General features: G+C 49.8%; 1 protein-coding gene across 1 annotated transcript; it reads left to right on the plus strand.

The window, feature by feature from the left end:
- On the plus strand, positions 1 to 26980 carry MAPT (microtubule associated protein tau). Its single transcript, XM_059830435.1, has 15 exons — positions 1 to 73; positions 1473 to 1559; positions 2958 to 3044; positions 4671 to 4736; positions 7897 to 8817; positions 11378 to 11433; positions 12677 to 12856; positions 14075 to 14207; positions 14854 to 14904; positions 15365 to 15630; positions 18987 to 19079; positions 19227 to 19319; positions 23003 to 23084; positions 23717 to 23829; positions 26574 to 26980. The coding sequence occupies exons 1-15, from the start codon at positions 1 to 3 to the stop codon at positions 26787 to 26789; spliced, it is 2517 nt and encodes an 838-aa protein (XP_059686418.1). The 3' UTR covers positions 26790 to 26980.
- Positions 26981 to 27705: the final 725 nt, after the last annotated feature.

Consider the following 27705-nt stretch of genomic DNA (forward strand, 5'->3'; position numbering starts at 1 on the left):
ATGGCGGAGCAGCGTCAGGACGTCACCATGATGGAGGATCACGCAGCTGGCCAGGAGAAGCACATCCCATCAGGTGAGCACCTCCAGGAGGAGATGGTGTCAAGGACCTCCTTGCCGGCTGCTGAGAGAATGACCTAAGTGGGGAGAGCAGGGCCAGCGTGGCAGTGCGAGGGGTCCTTGGGTTTGGCCAGGAGGAGATGGTATGCCTGTTTGGAAGGTTACCGCAGATCAGCTGGCTGCAGCCAGTGGACAGTGGGTAGCCCACAAGATGCTCTGATGTTCATAGTCGTAGGAAGATGCTGATGTTTGATACCATTGCCCAGCAAGAGCAGAACAACCCCCAGTATCCAGACTAGTGATGATCTTATTGCTGCAGCTTTGCAAATGCCTGTTTCTGTGTTCACTCCTTAGTTCGCTATAAAAATACAGCACTGCTTTTATTTGGAGACACAGCTCAAGGATGATGCTTGCTGCCTGCTTTTCTCACCTGCGCAGGGAGATGGGGGGAACTGAACAGAGAGCTCTGGGAGCGGGGGCCATGCAAGAGTCTTTCGCCCCGTATTTTAGACCTGCATTTCTCAAGAAGCCTTTCCTTTCTCATTCCACCATGCTCCACAATTGAGCTTGGAAACCCACATAACACCAGCAAACCTGGTGGGACTCACTCCTGGCTATCCTCCATATAAACGTCATCTTAATTTTATTTTCCTGAGGTGCTTTGGACACAGCTTATACCAGATAAATGGATTGCCTCTGTCCTGGAGAGAATCCATATCATCCATTCATCCTGGGCTCTGTAATACATTTCAGTCTGATAGCTCCTCTCAGCTTGTAGCCTCAGTTTTGCACATCACAGGTTCCCAGGGATTTTGCTTATGCTAGTTTGAATCTTCTCTTCCAAGTAATTTTCTTCAGTTCTCATTATTTTATTTGCCCAGACTCCTTGCAGAGAGGATACTTGTGCCTCTTGCCCTGCTCTTCCAAAAGATGACTTTTGCAACCAAGTCTTTGCACAGTATGTTATGTGCTACACCAGGCCCTTTACAAAGGCTTGCTCGTTTGCAATGATTAGAATTAACGCATCACGGAAGTGTTCAGCAGCCTGCTCTGGGAGGGAGGCTAATGGCTCCAGAAATGGCAGAGAGGACAACAGTGACTCAGAAGTTGTACATCTTTTCTGCTTACGTTGCCAAGATCTCCTTTCCTGCTTGTGCCATGCTTTGCTCTTTCTAGCTGTCCGGTTCACTGGGCTTTTCTTTTGCCGATGGGTTTCTGCTTGTTCCTTTTGGTAATGACACTGGTGCTTTTGGTTGGCATTTTCACGCTTTGCTTGCTTATTAGTTCACGTGTTTTATACTCTCCAATTACAGTTTCTTGCTACTGTGGATCTGGGCAATCAGTTCGTAAGTTTGTAACGCACAGGCCATAATTCATAGCCAAGGACTTGTTCTAAGTATATGAATGTTTTCCAGGCTATCCCCTTCAGATACCAGTCGATGATGGATCGGATGAGCCTGTTTCTGAAACATCTGACGCTAAGAGCACCCCAACTACGGAAGGTGGGAGCTCTTTGACTTACTGCTTTGAAACAATGATGGATGGGGTCGTGGTAAACCTTGCTGAAAGACTCGCCGTGCCGTGTTCTGGTGGGGTTTCTGAGGAGGAGTGTCGGCACTCTTGGACAAATGCTCTTCATTAGTCTCATCACAAGTGATGTTTGCCACTCTGCAGAATGAGATAATGAGCTTTAAAGGTGGAGAGTGGGTTGGAAGGCAAGAGAAGGTCAAGTGTTTATTATAGTTTAGGAAGTTCCTTGTGGTTTGTTTCCTGAAGACTTTTTACACAGTGACTGTAAGGTCCCATTAGCTCAGCGCAGCTGGGAGCAGTCCCATGTTGTGTGCTCCTGGGGCCAGAGGTTTGCATCATTGTGCTCCCCCAAGATACTGACAGCACGTCCTGGTTGCTCTGTTCCCTTTCAGAGTTAGCTGTACCTCATAGCCCTTTTTTTGACCCCTCTGTATTTACGTGTTTACAGCATGATTCATGCTGGAATAATGAGATGGGCAGAGTCTATACATAAAACAAAACTTTGTGCTGATGTAAAGGTCATATTAGTAGGACTCAGGGCATGTCTGTGCTGCTCCAGAGTGTTATCTGAGTGTCGTGTTTGTAGAAGGAATCTAATTCCGAAGTGGTCTAGAGACTCGTTCACCATTTTAATTAACTACACTTTTTGTGTTACTCTGGTTGCTTTAATCCCAAGTATCTGCTTCTTGGAGACTTCAGGTAAAGGCATTAGTTTGCAAAATTTATCTAAAAGAAAGGTGGACAGAGATGCTGACCAGTTCCAGCCCTGTCCCACTGGAGGTGTGGGCCGACTGATCGTCTGTGAAGTGGCTCTGTTCTTGTGTATGTGGCTCAAGAAATCAGTATGTAAAACCTGGCTGGTGCAGAAGAGGGTATTGTCCCTCTTTCCAGTTGGATCGAGGCTGTCACGACGAGCAGACATCCCTCTGGTAGATGGAGCCAGGTATCTGTCTCAGAGCCGCCCAGAGTGCGATGCAGTCGCAATGCTCGGATGATTTATGAAGGTATCTGATGGGAGCTGTTCTTTCCTGCTCTAGATCAGTGATGTCTCCATGCAGATAGCATTGTCATGCATGCAGATCAGGCATCAGTGGCTGTCTTCAGCTGTGCATTTTCAGACAGTGTTTATGGTAAAGCTTTCAGCTGCATAAGGAGTACGCTGAAGATGTGTGGTTTGTGGCAGAGGGGACAGCTCATGGTGTCCCTGTGATACTGGCTTTGCTGTGTCATGCTCGGTTGTCTCCCTCCACAAGCACTGGCTCAAGGGAGGGAGTCAGGTGCTTTTCTGATCAAAACATTCTTCAGGCACGTCCTGGCCTCCACAGGGTTTTGCCACTCAACGGCTATGTGAAAGCTGCGTTGTTTTTCAGATGCCACAGCACCTTTAGTGGAGGAAGGAGACCACGAGGATCAGGGTGGTGTCGAACAGCACGGGGAGATCCCAGAAGGAACCACAGGTGAGGGAGATCAAGGTGCAGTTTGACCCTTGATGCAGACAGAGCAGAGAGCTGGACTGGTTCGTGCTTTAAAATAATACTGCAAAACCTCTTGCAGGCAGGCTTTGGTCCTGATGCGTGCTTCTTTCTTCTCCACGGCCTGCAGAAATAATTCCTAGCTTACAGTTGTCCTCTTGCCTTCCCCATCCTGGGGGAAACTCGCAGCCTTTTCTTCTCTCTTTCTCAGGTCCCCATGTGACAATCTTTCTATCTGGTGTCTCTGTGGTGGCTTTGCCTCCCATCTCCAGCCTAAGTGCTTACCTGCAGATCCCGGTCATCTCTGCCCCTCTGCCAGCAGCCCCGCTTTGCTGGCGAGGCAAGGGAGTCACCGCAGGACCTTGCTGCTTGTCTCGCTGGCGCTCTCGCTCAGCCCAGCCCATGCAGTTGTCTTTGAAGCGGCAGGTGAAATCCAGGCCACTGCAGCAGTTCTTTGGCTGCTGGCGTGTTTTAAGGATAATGCAGAGGAAGTGAAGTGGCTAATTCAGCCTGAATGCTCTGTGGGGAATCACTGCACCTGGGCCTGCTTTTCCAGGGAGGAGGGATGGGGGTCTTTCAGAGGCAGGGTAAGAAGGGAGTGAGCTGCAGCAGTGCTGTGTGTGTACAAGAGGGCAGGAGCTCCTGGGAGAGTCAGGTCTGTATGTGAAAAATGAGTATGTGTCCCCTGTATGGTAGCCACTGACTTTTCCTGGAAGCGTCAGGCAAGACCTGAGAAAGGTAGTGGGCGGAAATGGGCTTCTGCCAATGCCCGAACACTGAAACAAGCCCACAGCACGCTCCCTTGGGCAGCCAAATTGTCTGTCCTGCATCCAGTCCCCAGGCTGCTGGCGGAGCCCTGGGCTGAAACGCAGAGTGGCTCGCCTGCTAGCAGGGATGCACAGTCTCTCGTTTAAGGTCTGACTGTACCAGGGAGCCAGGAAGAAGCAGTGTGTCCTGAACTCTTTGGAAGAAAATGGGGAAAACAGCGAAAGTCGTAGTTTGACTGTAGAACTGTGACATACAAATATAATTGATTAAGCTTGTTTGAAAGTGGTCATATAATAAATCGAAAAAATTCTGATAGAGACTGTGATAAATTCTGTGCTTCTCTAATGTACCAGTATTCCTGAAGTGTCAGATTTATATTCGACTCAGATTTACCAGTGTCAAATAGCCTTGGCAGAGTTCATTACAGTAAGCTAAGTAGTAGACACCAAGAAGGTAGGGCTCAGGTAAGAGACATTCATGTGAGTACTGCCAGCAACATAAATGCTGGGTGGGTATAGAAGAGGGGATATAAATCCCCAAGTTTCCCTGCTCCTTAACAGCCTTTTTTCTGCACCTCTGCCTGAAGGAACTTGTACTACACCCTGCCACCCAGGGTGCGTGAGTTGGTGAAGCACTCCTCCAGTCTGGTACAGCACAGGCTGACTAGATCTACCTAGATCCATCGTCAGTGTGGGTTGATTGCCTTTCTGATACTGCCCTGCTCATAATACAACAGTGATGGGCAGAATCAGCAGGGAGGTAAATAAATTCTCCAGACACACGCTTAAACTTAAATCTTGTTTTGATCATGTTTTTCCCCTTCTTTCTCTGAACTGGGACCAGCTGAAGAGGCGGGTGTAGGAGCCACTCCCAACCTGGAGGACCACGCTGCAGGAGATGCTGCTCAAGGTGAGTGAGTCATCTGTCACTGGGGTCCAGTTATTGCTGCCCATGTGTGTGGCTGGTTGCTAGTGGCTTGGGAATTTTCTTCTGTAATGCAAATGTTCTGCACTGTACAAGCAGTTGTGCAGTTCTCCCTGTTCCTCACAGGGGAGAGTCATACTTGCTTTGAATGTTCCAACATACTCATTTCAGGGAACTGCAGCTTTTCATGCACCAAATTGCTCTCTCAGATGGCTGAAGCCCTGGTGCTTGTTTGTCCAGTTGCAAAATAGGGCATCCTCCAGGCTAGAAAGGGTAACAGACAGAGCCGGGATGGTGCAGTTAACCAGGAGGAACTGCTCAGCATTGAGCAGTCAGTTTTGGGCCCTGCATGTCGTACTTGAAAGAAGTAAATTGTTTCTCTAATTACTACATCTCTTTCTGACTTGAAACATGTCTCAAACCTACTCACTGATGCCCTGACTTTAACATTAAGGGTGTTTTTTTCTCATCCCAGTCTTAAGGAATGTGACTGACAAAGCCAGGGATGGTGGGCAGGGAGAGTTTTTGAGCATTAATTGTGCGTCTGCTCAGATGAGCCAAGAAATTATCCAGGGACCTCTTGGCTGTCTGGAAAGTCTTTCTTGACTGTGCTCAGTTCAGACTTCATGGAAAACTTCAGGACGGGTTTTTCCCAAAGCGCCCTGTGCTAGCTTAATTCTGTGTCCAATGGGGCAGACTTATAGGTTCAAACTCACTTTGATATTACTGTCTTGCTAGCACTAACACACCATAGCACTAATTTGGTGCACTGTTTAAAATCTTAGTTAAACCCCATTTTTTCTGCACAGTAGACATAAATTCCTCCAGTTTCTTGGGCAGCATCTTTCCTCCTCATGGCTGCATTAGTGCATTTGCAGTCATCCACGTCTGTTAAAGAAGTAAATAGGTCTTTGCTTTCTCAGCTCAGGGCAGACTTCGGGTCGTCTTTGCTTTCCACACACAGATGAGCACAGTTATGTGCAGTCTGCTCCTTGAAATCAAAATAAAACCTTTGCTTGCCTGTCCAGTGGTTCATGGACTAGCAACTCTTCTGTATTTAAAATAGCGGTGCCACTACAAAAAAGGAATCAAGATTGTTAGCAGGAGGGGAGTGAAGTACTCTCTTCTGTCTGCCCAGTTCAGTCTGGTTCTAGCTGCTGTTTCTCACTGGATTTCTAATAAGACCTTTCTGTGCTGTCCTGGGATCTTTCAGCTGTCAGATATGGGGACATACAGCTAGCTGGAGCTCTGATATAACCTATACATGACATTTCTGGGTTCTTATGTAAACTGTTACTTCTCTGAAAGTGGGCTTGTAATAATGTGCTGCTTCTTTTTAATGGATGTCTTTGATTCGGAGGAAAATGTGATTATCGATACACACACACAGAGTCTTGGGTATGTCATTACTAGCTGCCTTCATTTTTTGTGTTGTGGGACTTGAAAAAATGATCTTTGCGGTGAAGATGGAGTGTGTTTTGGAGTCCCAGGTGGAGAAGCATCTTCTGATTCACAGTTTGTGCTGTGGTGGCATTCTGCCAGCTCTTGACCTTGTGCTGCACATTTGCCTCAGAACCCCTGACAAGTCCTGGAGTATGGAAGTACAGCTAACGAACTGACTGTCCACAGCTCTGCATCAGCGGTCTTTAATGATCATGCTATTCGTTTGCAGAAGAAATGAGCCAGGATGGTCTGCTGGCTACTGCATAAACACTCTTCAAATCCCTGTGGTTATAAAAGGTGTTTCTTGATGCCACATTTCAAATATTACCTGCCAATACATGCCAATTTAAGATTTCTCTTAAACAACAATTTCAAAGGTCTTTGTGTGGTAGTTTCACTTAACCATCATATTCTTTTAAAATGGGGAGAACATTGCTAAAAGACCATGTCAGTCTTGACTTCTTTTCTTGTTTTAATCTTGTTTGTTAATTTAACAAAGCAACAATTGAAATCTCAGTACTGAAGTGCTCTGATCTAGGCTCTTTAGTTTACCTGATCACTGCTCAAAAAGACCAAAGAGTATTTGAAGCTGGACAAATTCATAAGATAAGATGCACATTCTTAGTAGGGCAGTTGACTTTAAAGCAATTTACCTATGTTCAGGGTGAGTTCCCCATTGCTCAGTGCATCTTTGCTTCAGTTGAATGAATTTCTAACAGAAAAGCTCCAGCTCAACTAGAATATATGGCTTAATGCAGCAATTGTTGGGTGAAATTGTAAAGGTCTGTGTCAGGCATGAGATCAACGATAGAACAGAATTCTCTCTTTTACACCACCCCCCCCCCCAAAAAAAAAAAAAAAAGAAAAAAGAGAGATCTGTGCCTCTGTGACCTTAAGTTTGGGTTTTAAATGTCACATTTCCTACTCTGCCCAAATGGTGGCAGCAGCACTGGAGCTCTGATTAGCTTGAGTTGGTGCACAGTCCAAAATTGCTGTGGCCGTGTGCCTACAGCCACTTTTTTGCTTACAGTCCTTTCCACTGAGACTGTCTGCTCTGCTGGCTGTTGAAATACATGGCAATAAGAGAGGAGACACAGGAGTGCTTTCCCTCAAGCTCATTAGCAGTAGAAATGTTCTGGAGAACAAAGCAGAGGTGGTTTGAGCTCTGAGAGGATGTAACTGGTGCCGTGTCTGCATGAACATTTGTGAGGGAGGAGAGGACTGTAGGGAAGCCCGTGAAGGAGGGGAGGGTGTCTGGCCTGTTTTGTTCAGGCCCTTGAGGCAAGAAGAGGTGGTCACTGACCAGCAAACTGATGGTCCAGTGCTGGTGTTAGATTAGAAAATGGGCGTGTACTTGGATTCTGAAAACCTCTATAGCTACACCAGCTCCTAGAGCCTGGGTGTGGCAGATGTTGGTGGCTGGATACCCCAGCCACCTCTGAGACCGGGTCCAGGGAGGAGTCTGGTCTCCCACGTGCTGTGGCTGTTGCTGTTCCTGATTCCCACGGGGATCAGAGTTTCTTTAAAGGCAAAAGCCACTGTAGAAGTGAGTTATCTGTTCAGTGGGGCAATGTGGGACTTGCTTTTATCGTCTAGATTGATTGTAGAAATCCTTAGTCTCTCTTCAGCATTACATGATTGACTATCTATTTGACATGCCTGTGCTAATTGTTTGCCCGTGCTTCGTACCCTGCATCTTCAACTCCAGGGGAGCCAAGCTCTCCAAAGCTACAGCCTGGCCCTCAGGAGTGTGTGGGAGACGCAATAAAAAGAGAAAGCCAGCCCACAAAGCAGGTAGCTGGGGTTCTTCAGCAGCCTCTTCTGTTGCATGAAATGAAGGCTACAACAGCAGCTCCCACCAAAATCGAGGTCACCATCCCAATACCCCTGGATATGTACCAAGACTCCAGAGCATCTGAAGACAGCAATGAGTTGTGGGATCGTCGAGGCAGGGAAGGCATTGGTGTGGATCCAGCGCTAGGAACAGAGCTGGGTCGTGATGTGCGCACTGAGGGCTTGGCAGGAGCAGGTGGCACAGATGACTCCCATATTAAAGATGGGCCATCTCCTTTATATACCAGAGCCCCATTAAAAGAAGATGCCAGTGGTTGGGAGAGAGATGAGGACCGTGATATTGATGAAACTTCTGAACAGGATTTGCGTTCCCTGGTGGGTCAGCATGTTTTACCAGGACCTGAAATGGGCTTGTGTCCAGCAACAGCCAAGAAAGCTCTTGAAGAATATGCCTTTGAAGAAAATAAGTCCAAAGGTGTCCTCAGAGACGTACCAAGAGAGGTGGTACTTGTTGAAACGGAATCACATAAAGCAGGAGAAGACCAAGAGGAGAGGAGACAGCCACTGAAGGGGGGAGAAGACACAGAGGTCACCCCATCAGAGCCTTCTGAAGTCATCTCTCAAAAAGACGCTGAGCCTGTGGAGGGAGAAGATTCTGGACCCTTGACAGAAATAGCCAAACTCCCTGTTGAGTTAAAAGACGATGTGGAAGACAAAGATGCTGCTTTGCAAGAGGCTGTGCCAGATACAGGAGAACGTCAGACGCCCAAGAAGAAACCCTATTCCCATGTTGCAGATAAAGCAGTCAGTCGCGTCCCTCTCCTAAAAGGTGTGTGCAACGTTTGCCTGCCCTGAGCTCACATTGCCGGTGGCTTGCTCACAACAAGGCTGCCTGAACCAGTACTTCAGCTTGCTGCCACCTCTCGAATTCTGCTGCTTGGGAAATGGCCTGGACCTTTGCTGTGAACTGATCTACAAAGCACCGCTGCTTTTCCCTCTCCCTCTTTCCCCCTTTAGTTTAATCCTGGATGTCCTGGCATATTTGCCAGACCCTTATGCTTCGGTTTCGCGTCCCTTGCATGGTGCTGGCGTGTCCCCAGTTATGCTTTGTTCACCTGTTTTTGTTTTGATTTCCTTGGATCTGCGGGGTGGGCACCTTAACTCACACCTGGCACCTTCCCAGAGAAGATGAAGACTGAATGGACGTTGTTCTGGCATGTTGGAGTGGGGCTAAGCCAGCGCACGCTGCAGCTTGTTCCAGCAAGACACATGCCATCTGGTTTGCATGTGTCCACTGTCCGGTCCAATAACTCTTCGTATTGGCTTTCCTAAAGAGGAGGGAGGACGAAAAAGGCAAGTGAGATGGCAGGTCTACCCATGGAAAAGGCCCCACATTAGTCCTGTTTCTTGTACTTTTCCCTTAAATATCCACTACTGACTGCTATTGGAGGCAAGGTCTGCAGCTAGCTGGACCTTTGCCCACTGCAGGGCATGTCCGATGCTCTTAGAAAGCATCCTGCTCCCATCCCAGTTCTGGAAGGCATGTCCCTGGGTGGTCCAATGCGATGGCTGTATTTGGGGTGTTCTGTGGGAACTGCCTGTGTGTGTGGAGGCCTGGCTCTTGGGTGCATCTAACAGCATGTGTGTCGCTAGGTTGGGAGGGCAGTCAGACCCTGGAGCTGCTGTGTTCATGCAGCAATCTCAGTCTTAGCTGTCTTGGGTGAAGGTCTGAGTTCACCACTCAATGCCCGAGCATCCCTGCCAGCAGAGCAGCTCTTAGACCTTTTCTTTTTCAAAGAGCTATTTTCCACCTTTACTGGGGGTCAGAGGGATGTCACCAGGGGCCCTGCTTGGTGGCCAAATGCAGGTTTTGCACTGAATTGTGTTAATAAGCTGGGGCAGCAGGACAAATGCTAAAACCCGATGGTGTCTCACTGTGTTGTACCTCAGCTCTGGCTGTCCAGGGCCTGGCCTGGGGGAAGCTCTGCCTTTCACCCCATTGCTGCATCCCAAAAGCTGGCTCTGCTGCTTCCATTAGCCTGGAAATGATGCTCTGGTTTGCGGCAGAGAGAGCGTGCTCTTTGCTGCGTGGGGTTCATGAAGAAATTGTTGATGCCGCTTTTTCCATCGGAGCTAAAGCTCATAACGTATTTCTTGTTGTTCACCACCTAATAAGCCAACGGGAAGCTTCGCACATGTGCTGCAGGGCATTGGCATGGCTTGCTATCACTAGCATTGGAGCCTAAAAACAATGGCACATTCGGGATGCATTTCCCAGAGTCAACCAGTTTCTGATTCAATAGGAGGAATTTCTTTAATTATTTAATGGTCTTTTGCTTCAAAGGCAGAGATACTTTGTGGCTGTTCAGCCCCAGCCTTGCTGCAGTCTGTAGTTTAGCTGAATTTGGGAAAGGCAGTGCATCCAGCAGCTCTGGGAGTGGCTGCTGGGATAGGTCAGTGCTGGATTAACAACATTGTTCATGTTGCTGGGAAAGGGTTGACCCCCAAGGACAAGTTTCCAAAACTCTGGGGAGAATATCAGCAGTTTTTCCTCCCAAATTAGGGAGGAATTAGCTGAAGATGGGGAAAAGGGGCTTTGTTATGAGTGCCTTATAGTACAAACATTACTTCCTCCCTGTTTCTAATCTCCTAATTAGCAATACTGCAGTCTGTTGTGCTTGTAGGCTGATGGGACAAAACACTGAAATGTTGTCAGAGTCACTGTAAGCTTGATACGAATCAAGTAGGACAACAGCTAAAACCTTAAGACCCTGCAGGGTCTGACCCAGATCAAAGGCACACTGTCTGCTGGGGAGGCAGAAAGCAGTGTGTCGGGAGAGATGGGAATTAACAACAGCCAGGTATAATAATGCTTTGCAAAGCTAACACACTGAACGACAACTTTAAATGAGATCACGGCCAACCTGGTGCTGCTAGGACTGGGGCATCCTTCAACTTTAGTCTTTATTTATATGATTGTTAGAACCAGTGGGTGTTTTAGAGAGGGAGACTCATGCTTAGGGTTGAAGAGAACTGTTCTGTCCTAAACTGAACAGATGCTACCTGGAACTGAGTGCAAATCTGGGCAAAATGGTCTCATACAGACCTTGTTGCGCACGTCTGATACTCCAGTGATGAATAATGCACTGTTGTCTATGCACCGGATAATCTGTTAACCCGGAAAGAATGTGTTTAGGATGTGGAAGTATTTCTGCAAGAAATGAGTGACTTTGGTCATATTTCTAAGAATAGTGTTTAATTTAAAGGAGAGAGCAGGAACATGGAACACCCACCCAGCATGCATGCTGCTGTAGCGCAAGCGTTACCGTCACTCTAGAGTTTACTGACCAGTCCCAAGAAGTGTAACTGTGTGTGTTTCCATTTGTCAGGTCGTATTGACAGCAAAGACAAGGAAGGGACTGAAGCTGAGGAAAAGAAACCGAAGGTAAGCTAAAAAATAAAACCAGAGGTGACGACAAACCACTAAGTGCTGTGCATGTTCCTGCCTCCCTCTCCTGCTCTCCTGGACTGCAGTTGGGCCTCTTAGGAAACCTTGCCATTATCTTCCATTCTTTCGTCTGTCTTTCAAGAGTGTTTTTATTTTTTCTTCCCTCACCCTGGTTTGGATGGTGCAATCCATGGTGATGTTTGAGGGCGAGGAAGCAGACCAAATCTAAAACAAACATGTGGCTCATGGGGTTGGGTGGGTGGTTAGAGAAATCATTTTCTCAGCCCGAGACCAGAAAGCAGACAGCTGGCTTTGCTGGGGCAAACCGGTGCAAAAGCAAACTCAAAACTGTGTTGGGCTGTATTAGGGCCAAGCAGCGTAACAGTGAAAAAAGCAAGACATGTAATTAAAAAATTAAGTTAAATAATCTAGGCCTTGCAGATGCTGTGTTCTGTGTGAGGAACACAGTTTAATAGTGGGTAAATTCCAGAAGTTTAAAGATACCTGTCACACTGCTAATTTGGAGGAGGTTTAGTTCAGCTGGCCGTTAGCCTGGCTGGTGCCTGGCAGAGATAATGGACAAGCTGATGGACAATGTAGTGGGTGAAGAATTAAAGGTTGAGGAATATAGTTATTTTCAAACAATGTGAAATTGGGTCTTTCTCTAGGGAGGTTTGGCAGGGTTGTATCAGGCTAAGCATTTGACATGATACCAAGCAATTGTCTAGATAAAAAACAGCGATCCATTATTGTCAAAGCAGGTATGATGGGGTTGAGAGACATGGGAGCAGTCACCTGCATCTCCCAGAAATGCTGCTTTTGATAGTGCTGTACCTGCAGCATCTTTGCCAGTGGAGCACATAGAGGGTTTGAGAGTAAATAGAGCAGTTCAGATGGTAAAACGTGCCACTGGTGTGGAGGACAGTGGCAAGGGCAGGCTGTCACGGGGTGATGCTTTCCCCAGAAAGGGGCTTGGGTGTTGCTGCACCGTGTGGGTGGAATAGAGCTGAGGTGCCCCATACTTACCGCTGCAGCCGTGGAAGTCCAGCAGTGCCCTGGGCCCCGCAGCTCTTGCCCAGCTCTGTGCTGCAGGGAGAGGGCAGTACCAGCCATCACCTATCCCACACCCAGTTCTGTATTGCACCTTCTAATCCTGTTGAATGTTGGTGATCCCCTTTTGTTTCCCTCCCATACTGATTTTTTTTTGTTGTTCCAATTTTATTTTGTTTTCATGTTTAAGAAATCCTCACCTTCCACTGCCAAACCCCCAGGCGATAGACCCTCCATCCCCCCCCAACGACACACCTCCTCTAGCACAACCCCTTCGAAAACACCCACCAGCCCTGCTTCCACCTCTAAACGAGTCTCTTCTGTCACATCCCGACCTGCCAGTACAGGAGCGCAAGAAACAAAAGCCAAGGTAAGGAAATGGGATGTGAGAGAGGCAAAGCTGCCTGGGGAAATACCTTAAGGCATTCCTGACAAGTCTGGCAGCGCTTGGCTGGGCAGTCTCTCCATGTCCCATTCAGTGCAGAGGGTGGGATGTGCTTCCCCTTCACCTTCCAGTGGCCGTGGCCAGACTTGGCTCTAGTTTTGGTGTTTGAAGCAACTGGGTCCATCTCAACAGTATGCAGGCCCCTTGCTCTGCGTTACAGCAAAAATATCTCATTGCTGCAGGGTGTTACCTGGTCTCCCTGAGGCATTTCCAGGTCCCTTTATACTCTTCCATGCTCTTCTTCGTTTTGCAGCTTCATGCTGCGTTTTATGGGTGTGTTGGCTGTAAACAGCAGATGTATTTGAAATGTGCAGGAGCCAGATCTGCCAGGTGCTACACAGGGAATGCACACACATCCGTGGCTTATTCTGCAATGTAAAAAGTAGCTCGGAGTTTCCCTTTGTGGTGTTTAGTCATACAAATATACCCGTGGTGAGGGAAAGGGCAGAGATAGCAAGTTGCAGACAGTGGGATATGGTTTTACCGTGATAGGAAGTGCAATGGGACCAGTCAGCTTGTAAATTTTCACTTGCATGTTTTTCGTGAGCTTTTGTACAGAGACCAGCATTAGAAAGCGATAGATTTGGGGAGGCTTTTCTGCAGGATCAGAAGACAGTAAGTAGCATATTGCCATCTACATGCCATTACAGATTATGTACATGTTACAGTAGCATATTACAGGTGAGGATAAAGGAGGTGCTTCTCTGTATTTGGAGTCTGGCACTGTACTCCTGAATGGAGCCTCTGGTCTAGTCAATGCATTTATTTATCTTCTGTACAAAATTTTAGCAAGGCAGGGAAAATAAAATGATGAAATTTAGAGAACAAGCAAAGGAGTTGAACATACTTTTTAACCAGGCCTGAGCGTGTGGTGAATAACGTAGCTGAAGCGAAGGGCTCACATGGGAAATCGGCTCAGCCACTCTGCCAGCCCAGGAGTGATGGTGCAGTGGTTGTGGCACGGGCCGTGATGCGAAACGGGGTGTAAACAGGAACGTCACAGATGCCTGCATGTGGGGAAACCTGTGGGCTGTCAGGGTAGAAAGCAGGAGGCTTCCTATCAGTGGCTCTGATCCATGAGGGGTGATAGCCCATTCCCAGGCATATCCCCCCTGCATCAGCCTTTCCCCCTTGCATCCCCAGGGCCCGGAGATGAGAGGTGGCACGAAGACGGCCACGCCACGGTCTGCAGCCGGGCAGGCTCAGAGGAACTCGACCAATGCCACGCGCATCCCAGCAAAGACGCCCACCGCCCCCAAGACACCTCCCAGCTCCGGTAGGTGATGGTGAGAGCGGCATGCAGCCACCTTCCCACGGTGTCTCGGACACCAGAGGCTCTGCTTTGGTGGTGCTTCCAGGCTCTCCATGCAGTTATGTGGGGGTAGTGAACAAATTTGCCCCAGTGCAGGCTGCGGTCATGCACAGCGCTAAGCAAGGGCACGGCCAGCAGCATGAGGTCTGCGTTGTGATTCGGACCTGCTCAGCCTCGTCATGGGGCTGTGGGTGCAGAGCTAGGGATGATTCCTCTGACGTGAGCCTTTCTGGATGTTGCTTTATCTGCTCCATTCATATATTTGCCAGTGTGTAGGAGAGGGCAGTTGCTTTATCCCTTTGGGATTTCCTCAAATTTGGAAGATTTAGGCAGCTCTGTTTTTTTAATCCATCTATTCCTTTTCTCTTGACAATATTTCACAAAGAGCAGGGGCAAGAGGATCAATTCTTCGATTGCAGGAATGGAGATTAGCCCATTATTCTGAGAGAAGAAAACCCCAGAAAGCATCAGGCATTGTGAATTTCTATTAATACGGTGCATTTTCCTGAATATATATATTTTTCATACTTAACCAGAGCTTCATAAAACCTTAAATCAATTAAATTTCCAGCTTTATTATGTTTAAGCATCTTTCTCATTCATTAAACAGGCAGAAAGGAGCAGAAAAAACCACCTCCTGCAGCAGCAAAGTCTGAGAAAGGTGATGTTTAAGGGTTTTCTTTTCTTCTTCCATTTCTTTTCAGACTGGGGACAGTTCTAAGCTGCTCAGTGATCAGCCTTATTTAATTACATAAAATAATTTTGTAAAAATGCTTCCAAATTTCTAATAGAAGAGTGGCTTTGTTTGAGTGTCTTTTGTCTATAATTTGTCATGCATGCTAATGTCAGGCTCAGGTGGGGAGTCTTACCAATGATCTAGACAATGAAGACCATCTTCCTTCTGAGATACTAGGAAATTGCCTTTAATCACAGTTTTCACTTCAAAACGAAGTAGAAGAAAGCGCAGCCATCTCCACCCTGCTGATGGTCTGGACTGGGAGTAGCGGGTGGGCCCTGGGACCAGGCAGATCAAGCCCATAAAGGCAGGCAGTGAGTGGGGAAGGGGTTGCATACCCAGATTGCTTATCCTGTGCTTGCCTTCCTCTGTCTGCAAACTTCAGGTGAGCAGCCAAAGTCTGGAGACAGAAGCGGTTACAGCAGTCCCGGCTCCCCCGGGACTCCAGGCAGCCGTTCCCGCACTCCCTCTCTGCCCACCCCACCAGCCAGGGAGCCCAAGAAGGTGGCAGTGGTTCGCACACCACCGAAATCTCCTGCATCTGCCAAGAGCCGCATCCAGCCATCAGCTGCGCCCATGCCTGATCTGAAAAATGTGAAGTCCAAAATTGGCTCAACTGAGAACCTGAAGCACCAGCCCGGAGGCGGCAAGGTAAATGTGGACTCTGCTTTCCAGGGGCCTGTCTGTAGGGACAGCAGGTGCTTGATGCTGCATCTGGGAGGAGAGAGCCCTCCCTGGAGCAGCAGCAGCCCAACTGGGACCAGAGATACAGCAGTGGGCAGCCAAGCTTCAGCTGATCTCCAGCCTGATTCTGATTTTAAAGGTTTTTGGGTTGATTGGGTTGGGTGCTTGTCCTGGAATTGCTTGCCTGGCTTAGTGCAGTACAGCTCTCCCGCAGAGAGGACTGCAGAGAGCTTGTGATGTGGCTTTTGTGGGGTGGCATGTCAATGTATGGACTGGCTGCCAGGGGAATGACATTGCCTTGTGGTGTCCAGTTAGGGAGAGCAAATTGTGACCTGCAGCCCTAAAGAGTCGCAGGATCAGGGTTGTGTTTCTGAATCCTATACCATGTGATCTGGAGCAGTCCCTTCAACGCTGCCTCCATTTCTTCATTAGCGAGCAGACAGGATGGTCTCCTCCCTGCGAGGGTCCCAGCCTTGGCACATTTTTTCAGAACGTTGTGATTTTGGATCCAACTCTGTTGGCAAGGTTTTGGATTGTGTTCTGCGATCAGGCACTGTCTTGCTACATGAAGCAGTGTGGCACGGCCAGAACTGGTGGCATTTACTATCCTTTCAACAGCTAGTACTCTTCACTCCCAGAGAGGCTGTTTCATGAGCAGCAAAGTGAACTCTGTGCACCAAGTGCTTGGGAACGAGGGTCTCGTGTTAAATTTTGCAAGCCCAGCAGAGGAGAGTTTGGGTGAGGGAGTGGTGTGAGCTAATTTATCTGTGCAGCCCCAAGAGCAGCAGTGTGCGGTTACACGGCTCCAGCTGTGGTGTTGGCTGCTCAGCATGCATCCGAGCCTCAGTGCTCTGCTCCGTTGCACTGTGTGGACGTGTCCTGAGGCTTTTATAAAATCCTCCTTGCTGCATGGGTGGAGACGTGAAAGCACCTGGTTCCTCTGCCTGGTGAAGGCCCAGTGGCTCTTACACAGATGTGAAATGACAGACCATCTGATGGCCAGTGCAGTCAGGAGTCTCCATGTGCTTGTGCTTGCCTGCCCTGGGGGGGAACACTGCCTTGCAGACCTTGCTCTGCGGCTGCTAATGCAACAGAGCCATGACAAATCTTCCCCGAGTGCGGTGCATGCCATTTTGTGTGACTGGGTAACTCCGTGGCTCTGAATGTTCGACTTTGGCATGGAGGGAGGCTTTGAGATGGCTTCTCTTCACCATCTTAAATAGCAACGTGCTTTTCCATTTCCCTATGTGCATTTTTTGCCGTGGCTGGCAATTTACTGGACAATGCACGTTTTGCTTTGTACCACAATCCAGGGGGGCTCTGGAGCCTGGGCAGGGCTGCTGTGGCCATTGGGCACGAGCAGAGCAGCATGAGTCCTTCCAGCTGCTCGTGTCCCGGGGCCTCAGCCCTCCTGCCCGCTTGGCACAAGGCGTAAGTTTTTCCTGCTGCCCCCACAAAACACTGCTTTTCAGGGATTTAAGAAGGAACCCTTCCGTTTACTATAAATTGGTTAAATTGTTTGCTTGTTCTTTTTAATCCAGCTTTTACAAGTTTTTTTTCTCTGCTCTCTCAGGCAACATGTTGTTTATTGTTGTCAGTGAAAGAGTAAGAACAGCTGAATTTGGGACAATTCATTGATCTTTGCAGGGGAGAGTGGCTGGATGCTCTGTTGGGGATTTTGTAGGACACGAGGCTGCTCTTAGCAGAACGGTTGCAGCTGGGGCAGAAGGGGCTGGTCCAACGAGTTTGACGTTAGGGTGGCCAGAAGATGAGTCTGGAGCCTGCTCTCCATGCAGATTTCAGACCCCAGCCTCGGGAAACAAATGTACATGGGTCACACGCACCAGGAGTTAGCCAGGCCAGATCTCTTCCAGTGTTTCTGCATTGTCTGAGCACTTTTGTTGTTGCTGGATCACTGAGTACTGCTCTGGCAAAGCCTGGTCTAGCAGAACTGGATCCCGATTTGCAGGATTAGTTGATGTGAACTTGGAAAATGATGCTGAAGGCATGTGTCAGCCTTGGTGCTTCTCATGGTAAAGAACCAGGGTATAGCGAGGAGCTCTCCTTGCAGCAGCAGGCCAGGGACATGCTGAAACGGAGGGCGAGGCTGCCTGCTCAGCCAGCTTCGTGGACGTTGTCATCCAGGGACTGCATGTGCAGTGTGATGTGATGCTGCTTTCATGCAGGATGCTGTGTCTCTTCTCCTCCCATGAGGGTTGTGCTTCAGACAGGCTTTCTCCTGCGGGAGCACAGGCCTGTGTGCCTGCTGGTTTTACCTGCGTTTACCTCTGGTTTATACTTGCATAGGTTGTAAAGCCACTCCAGTCCGTGTAGGGGAAGGAGCAGGGCCTATCTTCATCTTTGTCTTGTCTGGAATAGCTGCTCCTATGCGTGGGGTCACTCCAACTTAGCTGCCCTCATAAAACCCAAATAGGGAAAACAAGCTCTAAAAGGAAGCAGCTTAATTAGTACAAAAATCTGTGTGTGTGAGGAGAGGGCAGACAGGCCTTGGAACTGAAGGGTGAAGTTAGCATGGTACGTGGTTCCCCTGTAGCACCAAGCCATTTCCAGCCTCTCTCCTGTCCAAGACGGCGTTAGGAATATGCAGTAGAGCAGCTGCCTTTGGGGTTGGTCGGTGCTGCCCCTTTCATCTCATCTATACAGGAGCTAAGAAAACTGCAGGCATGGGACTGCATCCCTGGCAGCATTTGCTTTTTCTCTTTGTAACTGTAGAGGGAGTTTGAGCCCTGCACAGTGCAGAGCTCAGGCGTCCTCTCCCAGACAGCGCTGGACACACAACTCCTGCTCTCCAGCCTGCTGCCCTGGCCAGCTGCACCCGTTTGCCCAGTTTGCTCAAACTGCTGAAATGTGAGGCCACGTATCTCTGTCCTAGTGAGAGGGCATGCTGCCCAGCATGGGAGATGGGGCTGAGCAGGTATTTTTCTCTCAGCTCCATCCTTCTTCCTTCCATTGGCTGTGCAGAAGCTGAGTCTCAGACCAGCGGTGCCTTCCAGCGTGTTTGCTGCCCAGCAAGTTCCCTGTTTTGTTTGGTGAAAGAAAACAGGGTGAGCTGGCTTTTTTGCCAGTGTTTCTGGCCTGGAAACTAGGGCTGCCTTGCTAGCCAGACATATCCAATCTCTAGCTATAACCTGCCCACCTCCATCTTCAATTTCCAACCCACGAGTAGACAAATCTATGCAGCAAGCCAGAGATTCTCCTTTGCTCTTGGCACTGGAGGACAGTTTCCTGGCTTTAGTGATATAACGCATGGTCAAGCTGCAGATGGTCATGTTGTTTCTCACACTCTTTTCTGGCTACCAAAGGTGCAGATTATTAATAAGAAGCTGGACTTTAGCAGCGTTCAATCCAAGTGTGGCTCAAAGGATAATATCAAACACATCCCAGGAGGAGGCAGTGTGAGTACCTTCACACTTTCAATGCACTATAATAGTTCTTATTATAAGTGGCATGTTGTATACACTAAACTGCCAATGCTATCTGCAGCGACCCTGCCGTCAGATAGCTATTGGTGACGTGCAATGACTCTTTTCTGGCTACCAAAGGTGCAGATTGTTAATAAGAAGTTGGACTTTAGCAGCGTTCAATCCAGGTGTGGCTCAAAGGATAATATCAAACACATCCCGGGAGGAGGCAGTGTGAGTATTTTCACACTTTGAATGCACTGTAATAATCCTTATTATTAGTGGCATGTTGAATACACTAAATTGCCAATGCTATCTGCAGCAACCCTGCTGTCAGATAGCGATTGGTGACGTGCTGTCATTTAACCCCATTAACCTGAACGACATGGTTAGATGAACCCTAACAAGTCCTGTACATGCCTGACGTGGACAGAACTAACTGACCCCTGTAGAAACCATGTCTGTAACAAAACATCCTGTTAACCCAAAGGTCTTACACTACGTGGAAGGCCTAATGCCTCATTGTCTGCAGGATGGGTGGCCTCTAGCAGGCAGTGACGTAGTTGCTGATGCAGTAGAAGAATAGATTTATATGCAAACGCAGTCCTTGTTGCTTAATATATTGCTAAATTGCACATGACTCTGCACAACATGTGAAAGCACAGGTTCCTGCCCATTCTCATCAGGCAGGTATGATCCGTGCAAATGTTAAGCTTCTCCTTGCTAATGAATGTGTCCGGCAGTGACCATGGAGGCTGAGCCTAAAGTAATACTGAGTTAATGGATTTGAACACTGGCATTTCCAGCCATTCCCAGATAAATAGCTGGACTCAGCTTTCAGTTACTGTGCCAGAAACCTGGAGAAGCTCCACAGAGGTTGGTGGATTTACACCAGTCTCTCTGGAGGCAGAGTTTGCGTCCAGGAAAGATGATGGACCAAGGAAGGAGCGTCACTGAGACCCCAAACAGTGCAACCCAGGGTCTGTGGTTGCCCGGTCTGCAGTCATCTGAGGAAGCTGTCTGGTGCCCCTCAGATGTTGCTGATGGATTTTCTTTGTGCTGCGTTTGATCTCTGTGGACGCCCTCCCTGAGAAACTGAGCATTGCAGAGGGCTTGGCACGCAAGCATTGGGACATAACTGGGTTTGCAACCTCCGTCTTAAATTTGATGTTACTCTGCATTTATTTAATGGGCCAGAGGAGCTGCTTTGCAGAGGTCAGACCTCTGTGAAGCAGGTTCCATGCTTGTTCTGCTCTTTCTTACCCCAGGGTCCTGCACTGGCTGGACTGCCTGGTGGACCACTTGTTACGCCAGGAGTTAGCGTTCGTCACGAATCATCTGTGCTGTGGCTGGTGATCAGCTTCAGCTCAGGGTGGTGAGCTCATCCTTTTCTCCACTGAGAGCTCACACCATGGGCAAGCGTTCGCAGCTGCAGTGACTGCAGTGGGTTAAGAATTATCTGGATTTTTGGCTGGAGGTTGTCATCCCTCCCCAGGCTCTGCCAGCAGTGACAATCGTGTGATTGCTGCCGGCTGCGTTGACACCGAAAGCAGCAGCTTAGCTCTGGGTGCGGGTTGTTTGGAGCAAAGCCATGTGCTGACGTAGCTAGAGCGTGGCTGCCCAGCCTGTCCTGGTGTCAGAGCTGTGCTCTGGGGCTCCTCCGATAAAGGGGCAACAAGAGACCACCGGGGTTTGATGGCCGTCATGTCTTAATCCTCCACGATGCTGTTGGCAGTGACTACCTGCCCAGCCATTGCTGCTTCAAGAGGAGTGAACTGTTGCTGCAGTAACCTGGGGTTGGTATCTTTTTTTTTTTTAAGCCAGTGAATGCTCTGACAAGGTGACGCATTAGGCAAAAGTTGACCTAAGCATTGCTGATGCTGAGAGGTGGGATCCCCAGGTCTGTGGCACTAGTTTTCCAGGCAAGCGACTCTGTGCCCCTTTTCCTTTCTTGCTAAAATGGGGAGGACCCTTCTCTGCTCCCCAGCAGGATGGTAAGGGTTAATGGAGTCCTTTCTGTGAAAGAAGGGAACAGGAATGAGAGCAGAAAGTGTTTCAGTTGCTGATTGCTTGCTCTGGAAATGGGAGGTCTTTCAGTCCCAGGTCCCAGTGGTGCCCAAATTGCTCATAGACCCTTTGGGGTCATGGCTGGGATTAGAAAGGCGCCAGCTGTCCTTTTGGGGTCTATTTCCTGCCTCTCCTCCTACCCAGTGCATTAAACGTGTGATCTTTTCCCCAACGCTGTCTTCATGTCTGTGTCTGCGATGTGTTCCCAGACCCTGCGGTTGCTTTTTTCCCCCTCTCTCTGTCTCCACTCTGTCAAATGTGCCTTTTGGTATGCGTGAGCACGGGAGACAAGGCAGGCCCGTGTGCATGATGCTCTGGCTCCATGCCGGTGGGACGGTGGCACCGAGCCTCTGTTCCCCCCTCCTTTTCCTGGCTGCATGATGGAGAGGGGAGTGTTTCTCAGTGGTGTGCACAACCACGGTCCAACACCTGGCTCTGAGGGTGATGGGGCCAGTGGACATGGGGCCAACATGAAGGAACTGAAGGATGGACCTTCACCCCAGGGCTTCTGAGTCAGCACAGGGTGCTCAGGTTGACAGAGAGCCGTGGCTACGGCGAATCCTTGGTGCTGGCTTTCGGCCACATTGGTCCAGAGGCTGCCTGGCTGCTTGGGGGAGTCAGCTCCTCTGCAAAGGTCCCTTTGGTGCTGGCACATCCTTCCTGAGATTTCTGAGAGCAGCATGCCTGGTGAGCAGTGGTGCTGGGTGAAAACACAGAGAGCAGCATATGCTCCCCTTGGAATCCAGGCTATTACTGAGAGCCAGACACTTCCCAGTGAGTAGGAACCAACCGTGAGGTGCTGATGATCTGATTTCTCCTGCACAATCCCCACTAACTACAGCAATAGCTGATTCACGCACAGGTGTGAGTCCAAAACCAGGGTCCAAGGTAACTTCTGGGGGTATGGGGATGTTATCTCACCCCCTTGTCTCCTGTTCCTGATGTAGTTGGTGTGTTTGTGCTGTGGTTTGTCATCCCTCACACGCCTGATGGTCCCAGACCTCTCCAGTCGTTGGTGTTTTCCAGTGTGGTGTTTAACCGCTAACGTAACCACTAAACAGCTCCACGTTAACCGTTCCTCGTGTGTGCGTCTCGTGTAACCTGGTTGTCCGTGCGCAAGAGGCCGCTGGCCCCACGCCCAGGCACGGCACAGCGCCGTGGCCGGTCTTTGAATGGGGCAGTTTAAGTGGAATTGCTGGAGCCCGTGTTCAGAGACGTAATGGGTAAAAGAAGTAAAAAACAGAGCATAATATCATGAAATAATGTTGTGGTTCAATATATTATAATTGCCATTTTAATTTATATTATGTGAACTCCTGCCAGATATTTAGACTTTGCTTTGCCTTTTTTTTTTTAACCCTTATTTCCGTTACAGCATTTTTCAGAAATGCATATTTTGGTCACTCTTTTAAAAGTTCTGTGCACATTGATCATTTCTGTTCTTTCAGTTTTTGTGGACATAAGCTTTATGTTTTACACCAGAAAAGGTATTTATTTTTTACGTTTTCTCTCTGGTATATCTCCTCCTTTTGGATGATGTGTATGCAAATCTTAATTAATTACCACTCCACTTTCTCTCTCACTTAAGCACTTTAAAATTGCCTCTACTTTCCCCCTCTGTGGAGAGGTGATCTTGTGCATGCTGACATGTTAAGAGAGGCTACTGCACACGGGCATTAATGATCTCCCATTTCTGAATACAGTTTCTTTTGTATTATTAATCTTACCGGGGTTTAAGCTGTCCTTTCCCTTGAATCCAGATCAGGTGCCGGTGTGTGTTGTGCCTCCCCCTCCCCAGGTTGCCCATGGTGGCAATAAGCTCATTGCTTTTTCCTTTCTCGTATGGACAGGTTCAAATCGTTTACAAGCCAGTCGACTTGAGCCATGTGACATCCAAATGTGGTTCCCTGGGCAACATCCATCACAAACCAGGTACCCTTTGACTCCGCAGCATCCAGCAACACCGGGTGCTGGTCCTTGGGAGCTCACAGGCTGCGTCGTGGTGTGCAGCTGGGGACGGGAAGAAGGTTGGAGTAGTGCAGGGAGCAAGGGGAGGCATGTGGGATGGTGACTTGGAGCATCAGAGTGAGACCTGGGGTGCTGGATGCTGTTACCAGCTGTGTCACTGCAAGACCCTCTCTAGTTTGCCTGACCATTCGCTAGTAGGGGAGGGATCTGGTCTGGTCCATGGACACCCTTGTCTGTGCCAACACATCGCTGTAAATGGGAAGTATTTTGGAATAAATAGGGGGGAAACTGCTGGTGTTTAGGGGAGTAAGGTTAGGTCCCTTCCCTTGGCTCTATAAAACATTGGGCTGTCTGTCAGCTCTGCAGCATCCTCTGAAAAGTCTCTTTATCCTAGTTCCCACTAGTCCTGGCTCCTGGGTTTCCCAGATCACCATGGGGTCCCTCTTGCTGCTGTTTTCCTGGTCCTCACCCCCTGCTCAGCCTCAGCAGTGCTTTGGTTGAGGCACCTTGGAGCGGCAGCTCAGACCTGAGCACTTTCTCTCCAGCCTGCCCTGGCTGGCAGAGGAGCTAACCCTGCTCGTGCTCTTCTCTTCCAGGCGGTGGCCAGGTGGAGGTGAAATCTGAGAAACTGGACTTCAAAGATAAGGTGCAATCGAAAATCGGGTCCTTAGATAACATCAGCCACGTCCCTGGAGGAGGAAATAAAAAGGTAAAGGGGCACTGGGTCGAGAGCAGGCATGCTGTTCTGCAAGTATCTGTCTGCTCTGTGAGCAGGCACGCAAGCAAAGAGTGGCTGAAGCGTGGGCTCGGAGAAAGCCCTGCTCACCCAGCTCATCTTTAGCCCACGTGGCCTCTCCTCTCTGCTTACCAGGCAGCACTTCTGCCCCAGTGCTTGAAACAATTTGCTGCCCGTGTTCTAGCATGGGGTGGTCTGTGCACACTTGTCCTTCAGAGGACAAAAAGCGCCCTGCCCAGGGACGGGCCACCCAGCCGCTGCCCAAACAGCCAGCTCATCTTCCTGCCAGCGGCTTGCTGCAGGTGGGCAGAGCTGAGGCTTCTGGGCTGTGTTTGCCAACACGGAGGACATTTGCTGGAGCACAGCTGTGGCAGAGCTGTGAGGATGGCAGTCTCTGTCCTCTTCCTGGCCCATGGCCGCCTGAAAGAGTGTGAATGTAAGCGATATCCTCTCCTGTGGTTTCCTGCTCTCTCTGCTGTTCGCTGAAGTTTGTGCAGAAACATGTTTGTATCTCAAACCTTTCACATTAAGGGGTGCCACCGTCAACAACTGCTTTTGCACTCTGCGTAGCCAATTGCTCCCAGCGGTGTGGCACAAAGCTGGCAGCTCAGGGTGCTGCATAGGTGTTGGTTCCCCAGTGAACATGGAGCATTAAAGGCTTAGCTTTATTTAGACAAGGTGGCTTTGCAGTAGGCTGTCACTTCAGAAGAAAGGTGACCTCTTCTTACTTCAAGTCTTAGTCTCTCAGCTGAGACTGACCAAGAACTCTGTGTAGGGAGTGGTGCGTGTTTGGGGGGATTTAAACTGAAAGACAAAAGCCAATCAGGTCAGGTGAAATACTGAACTGGGGGTGAGCCGGTCCTGCTGGAGGCTTTCATGGTTACTTCACAGGAAGTCTTAGCTAAGTAGAACACCTCGGCAACCTTGCTTCAAGGACAGCCAAGTCCCTTCCAGGCAGGGGAGCAGGGAGATCAGGTAAGCACAGAGTTGAGACTCCGGCCTAGTGACCCGCATAGTTGAATTTCTCCAGGGAAAAGTGTTTTTTATCTTGCTTGTTTTTCAAACACGTTTTTCTCACTGGGAGGGGAAAGTTCTGTTTTGGCTCCTGTATTTTGGCAGTTTGTTCTTGGCCACGTTTTCTCTGTGCACCTCCCAGCTCTTCATCTCCCAGCAGTGTGCTGGCCTTTGACTGAGGGATCGCTTGACTTCCTTACCCTTCTCTCGCTGCTGCTACGCATCAGACTTCCCTGTGCTTCACTAAGCCCATTTTCATCGTTTTTATGATTACGGTGATGATTCTTTCATATCCTGGCACATTCACTGGGCCATAGTTTGAAGAACTTGCCCTTTGGAGGGGAAATTTATTTGCAAGGGTGTGACCCAGCAGCAGCATCACCTGGCCTCAGCCTTCCTATGTGGCAGTTGCCCATACCCTGCCTAAATCCACACCTGGAGGAGGTTGTCGGTGTAACTTGAGTTCAGGTGCTGCCGCAGATTGTTTCCCTTGTCCAGCCCATTCCCATTTGCACCTTAGCACCAGGGACCGTCCTCAGGCAGTGCTGCTCTGAGGTGGGACACTGTTCGCAGGGAGGGGACAGGACACAGTGGAGCCCCGTCAGCCTTCCACGTAGAGTGGCTGTGGGCGGCTCTGCTGCCCCTTCCCCAGCCTTTCCCACGTCCCCGGTCCCCTCCTTGCTCTGCGACACAAAAGATCCAGATTTGGACACATAGTCCACAGCTCTCCAGGCTGAATGCTGGTTCATGTGCCACCCTTGTATTGGGTCTCCTGTGGGAAGCCGGGGCGCTCTGTGCTCTGCCAAAGTACCTGTGCTGGCAGCATCTGCTCTCCTTTGCTGCACATGGAAATCTTTCCTCCCTGTCTCCAAAGGCAGCTCTGTTCTTCCTATAGGCCAGTGAATGGCCCTGTTTTTCAGATCTTTTTCTCCCCAATTTTCTATTTCTTTTCTTTATTTTTTGTCTTTTTCCTTCTGGTTGACATTTATTGGATCTTGGTTTTTGTTGCTGATGCGTTTTTTGCACCCCACCGCCCTGGGCGGGTTTCTTCACCTGTAGAGAGAGAAAGGCAAGGAAGACAAGACCCGTCCCCAGGCTGCTCGGACCCCGAGCCCAGACCCTGCTGGGCTCCAGGCCCTGGTGCTGGAGCCACCCACCCCCCCGGAGAGCCAGCTCCCAGCCTTGCACTCGGCTGGGGAGGGCACCAGTAAGTAGCAAACCCGATCCACTTCACCTCCCCTCCCTGGCCCTCGTGCTCGCTGGGAGAGAGGGGTTTGGCTCATGGGAGCAGCGTTTTGTGCCCAGCTGGGCTGTGGGTTAAGGGGAAGCCTTATGTGCCATATGGGGATCCCACCCATTCCCTAAATCTCTGCCAGGGGAGTGGGAGCAGCCCAGGTTGTACCGTCTGAGTCCTGTGCCTGAGACTCACCGCCACACTGGGCCTGGGCACTTGGGGAGGATTTGGCAGCATCCTGAGATGCTCCAGTCCTGCCATCCCCTCCAGTTTTGCCTGTTCCCTGTGTGGGCTACTGGAGGGGACGTGCCTGAGGGACTGGGGGCACTGGGGGCACCAGGCCAATGAACTGAGCTTTCCTCCCAGCTGCACAACAGCAGTGACCGAGCGGACAGTTTGCAGGTAAAAACGACCTCTCCGGATGGTGTCCCGTTTCCTCCCCGCTCACCGCCCTCTCCTCTCATTGCAGATTGAGACTCATAAGCTGACTTTCCGTGAGAACGCCAAAGCCAAGACCGACCATGGCGCCGAAATCGTCTACAAGTCCCCCACCATCTCCGGAGATGCCTCCCCGCGCCGCCTTAGCAACGTCTCCTCCACCGGCAGCATCAATATGGTGGACTCCCCCCAGCTCGCCACGCTAGCCGACGAAGTGTCTGCTTCGCTGGCCAAGCAGGGCTTGTGATCGGGGCACGGCGGGCGAAGATGAGAGAAGACAAGGAAAAAAAATAAGAAACAAAAATAATAATCTGGCCTTCTTCCTCTGTTCCTTTTACAGCTGCTTCCCCATCCCCTAACTGGTTAATGATTTAACCTGCTTTTACTGTTCATTCAGCTCTAGCTCCAGGACTTCAAAATCAGTGACACTATGAGGTACAAAACCTCCTCTCCCCCTGCTCCTCGGAGCGCACAGCCCACGCCTGTCCCCACTCCCTCCCCTTGTCCCCCCGCGAGGTCCCTCACTGTCCCGGCCCTGCCTGGGGCCACCTGCCCTGGCAGGGGTGCCCACCGCCCCGGGAAGGCGGGGAGGGGGATAGAGGGGGTGGCCACAGCATGACGCTGACCCGAGCACCCCACACCGCAGCGCAGGGCAGCGGGAGGTCCTGACGGGAAGGGGATGTGACCTTCCCACGCTCGTTGCTCGTTACCCTAACGATGCCTGGGCTGGCGGTCTGGCATGCGGGCGGCACAGGTAGTGGGTGCTGCAGCCAGGGACTGCAGGGAGGTGCCCTCCCTTTCTGCATTAAATTTGCCTGCTGATTTGGAAGAAACCTTTTGTTTTTACCTCCGAAAGCCGAGATGTGTATGAAGATAGCTGCCAGGTATCCCCCAAACCCCCTCTCAGCTCCGGCAGCTGGAGTACTGGCGAGGCTGGGGTATCCCATTGCGGAAGGGGCCCCGGACGGCCGTTCCCCTCTCCGTGGCTGTGCTGGAACCGCTGAGTGGATGAGTAGAGGCTTTTCCCCATTCCTTTGGCAGCCCCTCGTGTCGTAGAGTAGATTTGTCTGTATATGCTTGGACCGTGCCAGGGTGATTGTTTTCATAAACGAGCATGTGTTTAAAAAAAATAAATGCTGTAAGTAGTTTTGAGCTGCCCCGCG

Source organism: Gavia stellata, chromosome 28 (assembly GCF_030936135.1).
Source record: "Gavia stellata isolate bGavSte3 chromosome 28, bGavSte3.hap2, whole genome shotgun sequence".
NCBI classification, from domain to species: domain Eukaryota; kingdom Metazoa; phylum Chordata; class Aves; order Gaviiformes; family Gaviidae; genus Gavia; species Gavia stellata.